The 8517-nt window shown below is 34.5% G+C and overlaps 1 protein-coding gene across 1 annotated transcript; it reads right to left on the bottom strand.

Moving 5' to 3' along the window:
- Positions 1-1203: 1203 nt before the first annotated feature.
- LOC145765318 (uncharacterized) lies at positions 1204-7438 on the bottom strand. The gene is made up of 6 exons (XM_082577121.1): positions 7333-7438; positions 5979-6181; positions 5599-5751; positions 4771-4973; positions 3476-3625; positions 1204-3014 (listed from the first exon to the last, which is right to left on the bottom strand). Exons 1-6 carry the CDS (start codon positions 7383-7385, stop codon positions 2574-2576), a joined length of 1203 nt encoding a protein of 400 aa, XP_082433247.1. The 5' UTR covers positions 7386-7438; the 3' UTR covers positions 1204-2573.
- Between the last annotated feature and the right edge of the window lie 1079 nt (positions 7439-8517).

Consider the following 8517-nt stretch of genomic DNA (forward strand, 5'->3'; position numbering starts at 1 on the left):
AAATGCACTATCTGCAAATGTATTGATTTAAGATAAAAGAAAATGTATCAAACGACTACACCAGGTTATCTGTACGATGGCTTGATTTTATGTACGTCATACGTCATGGCAGCAAGTTTATTAATCTTCTTACAATGTCGCAATTACGCCGGATTATTATGTTTTATTAGCAATTGGTGCTTTATTTTTTAATAAACTGCCTTATTCAATCCACAATAATTGTGATTCAATCAACAGCCTATCTGCGAGAATGTCAACAAAGACATTTTAACCGAATTTCAAGCGACATGTATTTTCATTTCTTTCTATTTTATTTGTGGAATGTGGTTACTCAGAGCTGGGCCCTGGTTTGAACTTGAAAAATACATCGGTCCAAATTCCAGCCTCTTTCCACCACAGTGAGTGGAAAAGAATATAATACCTGTACAATGTACAATTGTACATAGACCACATACAACATACACAAGGTTGCACGGCTGGAAACCGAAAATTACGATGCAAATTTCGAGATTTTAATCACTTTTCCGTCACATCTTTGAAATAGCCTACTCTTGGTTGCCTATTTAGCTAAACACGTTAGTGCCGTTCTTATAATCATAAAATTGTTGATGCACTTTTATTTTTGGGTCAATATTGCACAAATAATAATTGTGCTTTGTTTGATCTATATGTACTACCTATTGTACGTTATGAACTACATTGCAATTATACTTTATCAATCTCAAAGATATAGAAACAGCAGGTCTACTCTGCAAATTTAGGTAACCGTGCCCGCTGATTTTACTATATGATTTATAACTAAAATCCCAAATTTATTAGCCTACGATGACAAGTTAAGTTAGCCTTTTTTGCTTGGACCGATTTCAGAGTTGTGTATCAAACCTGTAGGCCAGGGGTGTCCAACTTGTGGCCCGCGGGAAGATTCTGAGTGGCCGCGCGGTATTTTATGAAATGACTTGTCCTATATTATCAACTTAATCGCCTACGTAATTTATGGCGAATTTACATTCCTAGAAATTGGCATTTATTGTTTGCTTTGTTTGTCTAATAGTCTATTGTCTCTAGTGCAAGGAGTGCGCAACTGTTCAAGTTAATTTTAATTCATCACAATGCACATTGTTACGCATCACATTTTCCACATTGTTACATCCACATCCTTTCCGCATAATTTTACTCTTGCTTTAAAGAGTCTATCAGTAATATTTCTTGGTCGCATTTGTTTGCTTTACTTTAGCTTACTTGGCAATTGTTTTCAACGTGCTTGTACCGGTATCATAATTATGTAAAGCATTTTTTGTTGTCGATACAGCCTTGCAGTGAAAAGTTATTTGTCAGATTATTCTGTTTTCACTTTTACAATATTATTGTCCATTAAAAGTTTTTGTTAATATTATGTTCTTCATCCGAAACCTATTAAAGTCAGTCTTGAACAAATACAGTTTTTTAGTTTTTCGAAATTAGATTAAAATTATGATGGAGCTGTTAAAGTTATTGCAAACTAGATGAGACTTAAAATTAAAGCTATTCAAGTTTTCACAAATTAGAGTAGGCTACAATTTAAACTAGATTAGAATAGTTAAACGCAGCTTTCACATGTCTTTTTCTATGTAGATAAAAATCCAATAAGACAACTCTGGATCAAAGTATCATGTTATCATCACAGCACCAAAAGTTCAAAACCACTTACTAGTATACAGGAGCAGGAGTTTTGGAGTTATTAGTAATCGGAATAGATCCAGAGTCTGAAATTCTTGTCAAAAACAAAAGTTGGAGTCGAGTTTTTTAATCAGTTCATCTTTTTGCGGACAAACATTTACGCTGCACTTGGCATAGGCTAGTTCTTCTTTTTGCGTATTTCGGTGGTTTTATTTTCCAAGCAGTAATTTTTTTTTAAATAGGAACTGCTGCGGCCGCAACAAGCTTGTGGGGAAAGTTTAAGTAATTTAAAATAATGAAATAATTGAAATTTAAAGTAATGCTTTTGAGTTATTAAACTTAATTTATTTTCCTGGAATTTTTTGACCAGTCAGTCACACCTTTATCAATAAATGTGTAAGCTGTAACATTTTTTTTTTTGAAACAAAAATATTTTGACCAAAACAATTTTCAAGACAAATTAATGTGCTGTCAATAGAGAAAGATTTTTTGTTTAGTTTTACTTTTTATTTTTTGAGCAAAACCTACTGAAGTCAAGGTTTCCTTCAATTCCTTGATGTATAATCCGATTGACAAATGACATAGGCTACTGTATTGCAATAGCAATTGCGTACGTTTCTACAGTGAATTGTTCACTGAAGTGAATTTTCAAATAAATTTGTGTTGCACAATGAAATACAAAGTTCCTGTAAGCTACACATTTTCTTTATACAGTATTTAATAGCAATTTTGTTCAACTAAAGCACTTTATAAGTGCCAAAAAGAACATCAGCAAAATAAAGGGTATGAAAAATAAATCTAGTCATAGGCCTACCACTCCGCTTGCAAGTCTGATCAGTGAACGTAGAGTAAACATTAGTTTTACATTGTGTGCTTTGCATGAAAATCGTAATAAACTTTAACATCCAGTTTATTTGTTATTGATTTGCTTCTGATTTTCTTGGTGTTGAAACTGGGCTTGTTTTGTTCCAAACATTGTTGAACTTACCTGGCAAGTTATTTCTCGTTCTAAGAAAAGAATCTAGCGATAACTTCCCTGGCGGAAATTGATATATTGGTTTAGAAGGAACAGTATCCGGTCTTGGCTCATCACAATTTTCTGGGAGTCCGTACACTTTTCGAGGTAAAGACAGTCTTGACACGGTTTCTTTCAGCAAATTGTAAGTGGATGGAGGCTCGGGAACAAGATCGTTTCCGGTTTGATGTAGTTTGGGAGTGTAAAGAGAGTTTAAACGGTTGTTGAAGCTTTTAGCATGTCTCTCTCTCAGCTCTTTTAGTTGATTTCTTTGCGATGCAGTCGAAGTCCTCAGCATGTTACGTTGCTCTTCCAACTCAACAAGATGTAAATTTTCTTTTATCTAACAACAATAACCATGAAAAGAGAATGAGATATACTGTACTATAGTTAATGAAGAACTGAACATGCTAATACCTTTTGTAGGTAGGTTATACTTTATCGTATATCTTCAGCATTTTTTACTATCATTTCTTCCAACTTCAATATAGGACTAAGCACAGCTACTCGGATATGTTACTTTTAATTCGAAAAAGTATGCTTGCAAAATTATACGTTAGGTACCGTAGGCTATATGTTTGTAAGATCCAATCGTAGGATACTCATCACATATGGAAACAATGCAACATGAGAAAAACACTTTCCCACAACTTTGGCTTTAAAGATTATGAAGTGTCTTCATAACGCATAACGCTTAGAATTTTTCAAATGCAACCAAAGTTGAAAAAGCTGTCGTAGTAGCCTTTCATAGTAGCAGTAGTAGCCAGTAGTTTCTTCAGTAGTAGCCTTTCATCGTTTACTCACCTTTTCCGCTGTGCGGACCCTTTCAGCTATAAGCTTCCTTCTTGTGTTGTCATGCTTTCGGTACATGTTCGTATAAACGTCCTGCAATCGTCGGTTTTTCAGTTTGCTTAGTTCGCTAAGCGGCATTTCAGAAGGTTCAATTGTCATCAGCTGAAAAAGATTGACCCATAATTAAGCTCATCAGTTGGTTCTTACTGTACGAGATTTAAGTCTTTTAAATACTTAAAGTTTCTTATACTGTACAATTTCAAGTTGACCAAACGAGGTAGTGTAAAGTATCAGAAACATAATATAACACTGGAGAATAATTTTTTGTTGCATGACATTTTTCAATCAATTGTTGATAAGTTTTTTAGCGCTGATTCCAAATCTAAAGTCGTTTTTTATCTGCAAGCTCTCGTTTTCATGCTATTTGAAAACTTAGATGAGTACTTTGAATTTGAGTCTAACCGTTGTAAAGTTCATAAGTATGCACAAAGAATTATGTTTTTGCCCCTACTTCAGACTCAATCAAAATAAAAATAAAAATTGCAAGTTATGGTTGTGACAGAAGGAAGGAGAGATTGTAGTTAAGCATTAAGCTCCTACTCTTGTTACCAACAGCCAAAATGATGATCAGAGATATACAATTTGTAGCCTATATTTGAGAGAAGCGTATGATGACAAAAGAGATCATCAACTTAGTGAATGGTCACGAGAACATCTGGATCATCTGAGTAGACCACAAAATAGTCTGCTTTAAATTAGTCTTTGTCAAATATCGACAGAAACACTGGACACATACAGAGTGACCAACTGGTGAACTTTGGAGGCAGGCCTGCCAAACATTGTGCACTACTCCATCGTAAGCTGAGAAAAGAAGGTATTTGCCCACTTCGCACAAAACTCGAATTGATAAAACAGTTTGTAAAGTCACCGGATAACGATAGTGAATCTTTTTAGTATATGCTTTCTGCATTACCCAAGTTGTTTTCTTTCAAAACCAAGGCAGACGTGTTCGATTGACCTCAGATTCGCAAAAGCGATTTCATCGGCTTCATGACTCAATATTGTTTAAAACTCAATATTGTTTACAACTTCTTTGTCAATTTTTTTGTCAGGGATCGTCTTGGAGACTATAATATGTAATTTAAGGTGCGAATTCACCAATTAGGCTACAAAGTTACTTCTACGAAACTCCTTTTGCAGCTAAACTCTCTCATTGGCCACATTTTTGGATCAAATGCTGCGTAAATAAAAACCTTTTTTGAGGTGAAAATCACCCTCTATTCTAAATCCGTTTTCCCTGTTCGTACCTCAGTGTTAGATTTGAGCATCTTCTCCATCCTCTTATCAGATCCATCATCCCAACATCCGTCCAATCCTTTGAATGGATCCTCGTTTCCACTGCCCAATCGAGTAGCCAAAGATCCCAGATCAGCTCGACTGGCAGCGTAACTATTTGCAAATCCGTGATGCTGCTGGGCTAGAGTCGATTTTCCAGCGTGTTGGCTATCCTCTGCGAGCACAAATAGCAGCAGATGACACGTGGTGCATGTCATTATTGTAACGTTGTTTTCACTCGTATTGTGACGTTATTTGTACTCGTATATACACAGTTTGTTTTTACAGGTATATATTTCCACTGTAGGTTTTCCCTTTATCCATGTGTGATCAGCTCACATCCAAAGACTGGTCAAAAGTGGAACAATCTAACAAATCGTAATCTTCAACTCTCAAAACGCATGATAATAAGTTGATAAGATTTCAAGCGTCAACCATTTTATGTTACAATGTTTTTTATTGATATATTTTATTGGACAAACCTACATTTTGTAAACTTAATAAGAACTATGGACAATCGATTGTTGTGGAGACTCACGGCAGCCGACGCCTTATTCAGGCATGGCCGATGATGATGTTGATGATAAGTATACTTTATTGAAATTTTAGAGATAGATGATAAGTTGGTCACAAACGCTTTTTTTGAAAAGTTAGTGCTTTGACATTCTGCTTACAATAGAAAATTTGTTTTAATAGCTTAGGTCTGCTTGATATGAAAAATACAATTTTATTCGTTATGCGATGATCTGTAAAGAATACGAAGCCCTAAATTGAGATTATATTGCATAAATTTTACCTACCAGCGGCAACAAATTTACAATTTTGTTTGACGCTTGGTGGCAATCGTACGCCAAGCTTCGTTCCAACACGTTCACTTTTCTGAGATGCTTTTGCAGATGTGCTGTTGTGAACACTCGTAAGTTTGTTTCTTGCAGTGTCATGATCCAGAAATACTTTGAAAATAAACGTACGAACACCAATATTACATTATAACTCTTCACTGTAACTTTCTAGCATGACCAAAAAAATATAAACAAGCAGATATAAAGTAATATCTGGCCAGTAAGTTGAAACAGGAAAAATAGTAATGGATAAACTGTCTTTCGCAAGCTGCTAATCAATTTCAAAACTTGAGTTTTTATAAAAACATTGCAGAATTACACCCACAAGGTGTACCCACCAAATGGAGCTTGACCTTTATGAAGCAATCCGTGTTTCATGTAGGAGCGTTGGTCACTAACTCGAAAAACTTTTGATCCTTTTGACAAATCGGTGGTCCTCAAGTACTTGGCATCGTAAGCAGAAGGGCGGTTGACCAAACTACGCTTTTCAGCTGGTGCAGTTGTTGACAACTCCGGTAATAGCTGATCGAACACAGGGTCGCTGTGAAACAGTTTTCTTTCGTTAAAGGATTAAAATATTCAGTAATTAAATGCATTGCAATAGGTGGGCGCTTGCTTTTCTTCTAGGCCTACAAATGTAAACTTCAAATATAAACTACAAATGTAAACTAGGCCTGCAAAACAAAACTTCACTCTGCTCATCTCGGTAACCGGCCCTGCGTCAAGAGCCTCTACAAGTATGCGAAACTACCAGGAATAACCTATCAAGGCTTTGTCAGTCTGAGGATAAAGATTCAAAACCAACCAGTGTGTGTGTTGAGTCGAGCGTAGGCTACAGTAGCGGGAGCACAGATTGAAAAAAAAACTTGAGCTTGGTTTAAACGTACCAGGATTCAGAAGAGTAACTTGTTGAGTAATATCAAGCGAAGAATAATATACTATTTCAAGGGAAAAAAATGACCAATACATCCAATCCTAAGAAAATATTACTGACAGTAGAGGAAGTAGTAGCCTAGTAGTAGAAGTACAGTAGAAGAAGCCTAAGTGGATATGCAATGCGAATGCAAGGTCAAAAAGTTTAGACTTTAAAACAACAGCATTTAAAAAAATACATAGAAAAGTAGAGGAGTAAGCCCGTAATGTCCCCAGCGCCCGATCAAGAGGGATTAATCTTCTTTTGTTTACTAACAGCAAAACCTCATTTAAAACCTTTTGAAAGCCTACTTGAAACCGCATGCTTACCCTGCTATTGTTACTGTTTGCTTTAGCAAGCCGTGATGCCATAAGATAACAAAAACAATCGTTGTTTTACATTGAGACAACCTCTGCAAATTTTGAGTTAATTTAAAGCGAAATAAAGGATTAATTTTGTCAGCTGAGACAAATACTACAGATGAGAGGAGGGTAATTAAGTCGCAATTAACAAAACTTAACAATTTTCTTAAAAACTCAATGCTGGTATACTAGTGGTGATTGGGTTAAGTTCGTTAGAACATTGCACTCAGTAATAAATAGAAGTAACAATAAATCATTGTTTTTTGAGTTTTCAATTTTGAATAATAAATATGACTATTTTCTTATTATAACTAGAAAAACAAGCTTTAGACCTATAGTATCATTTGAAAAACAAAAAATAGCTTAAAAAAGGCATTGTTGCTTATTTTCTTCACCATTTACACAACGTAAACTTACCGATTTAAGACGTAGCCATATTCTCCAAACGGTGTGTTGAGTAGTTTAACCATTTTTAATCACTTCAAATACAAGCATCACTTTATGAGCTTCTTTGAGTCTGTACTTTGGCCAAAATGACATCTAGACAGCTGTGTACAAGCTCTTTACATAAGCATATTACAAGGGTGACCTCTGATGTAAACGATATTCCGAGCACATTGTCTTTCTTTCAAGAGCCGTGATTAATTAAATGATTGATGTTGTCCAAGAAACCTTTTCTGTGAAATTGACCATAAAACATTTTTGAACAACGTAACTAAACGTTACTTGTTGCATGCGTTCGTGAAAGAGAACTTGAGACCTTGTTTTCAATATCATACATGTACTATAATTATGGTATTGGTTAATGTTTTCAATGTCTTCTTCTTCTTATCATACATATAGTGTGCTGGTTTAGATTGGCTGCACTAAAATTTTCTTCAAAGCAGTTCACTTAACAATCAAAAGTGCTGCTTAAAATTTCCACTACTTTTAGATTTCAAAAAGAAAATAAATGCATATAAAATATAGTATGATACGCATCATAGTATATAACTGCAGACAGTGGTACACCGTTTCGGCCTTCCGGCCTCATCAGTGCAGTACGTAAGTACTGTATGACTTTCAATATAAAAATATGTATATAAAGTATAAAAATGTGCACTATACTATATCATATATGTAGTGTATGATTATAAAGTATAAAAATTATATGTATACTATTGTCAATTAAATAAATTGTTTTTAAATTATTTACATTTTTTTCTTTTGAATTTAAATTTTCCACACTAACTATGCATAGCGTAAATAAACGTCAAGTTTATTTAAAGAACTTGATACTGATTTAAGAAAAAATAATTTTTAATCACGTCTAATTATTAAGTGTTATAGCATGGTAACGTAGCACTAAGAAGTTAATTTAATGGTAGTGGATTGACTTGTTTTTCTTGGTAACTGTCACGGCTATTTCATTCCAAAATACAGATTTTTTTATTTTAATTTGAAATCGCGTTTTATATTAAACTCGTTTAAGAAAATTCTGTTCTCAATTTTCTTAACTTTGTCGATACTTCAAAATATTCCTGATTATGGGCATTGCTTGAAAAACCATTGGCTCATGTATGTGGTCCATGGTAGATCTTTCATAGAGAGTTTAGAAATTTT

The sequence above is a fragment of the Aplidium turbinatum genome, chromosome 2, assembly GCF_918807975.1.
Source record: "Aplidium turbinatum chromosome 2, kaAplTurb1.1, whole genome shotgun sequence".
Classification (NCBI taxonomy): Eukaryota; Metazoa; Chordata; class Ascidiacea; order Aplousobranchia; family Polyclinidae; genus Aplidium; species Aplidium turbinatum.

Excerpts from the sequence above, each read along its gene's own strand:
- LOC145765318 (XM_082577121.1), bottom strand. The coding sequence starts at position 7,385 with ATGGTTAAACTACTCAACACACCGTTTGGAGAATATGGCTACGTCTTA. Across the intron at positions 6,182-7,332 it reads TATGGCTACGTCTTAAATCG|CGACCCTGTGTTCGATCAGC; the intron begins GTAAGTTTACGT and ends ACTGTTTCACAG. Across the intron at positions 4,974-5,598 it reads TTGTAAATTTGTTGCCGCTG|AGGATAGCCAACACGCTGGA; the intron begins GTAGGTAAAATT and ends TTGTGCTCGCAG.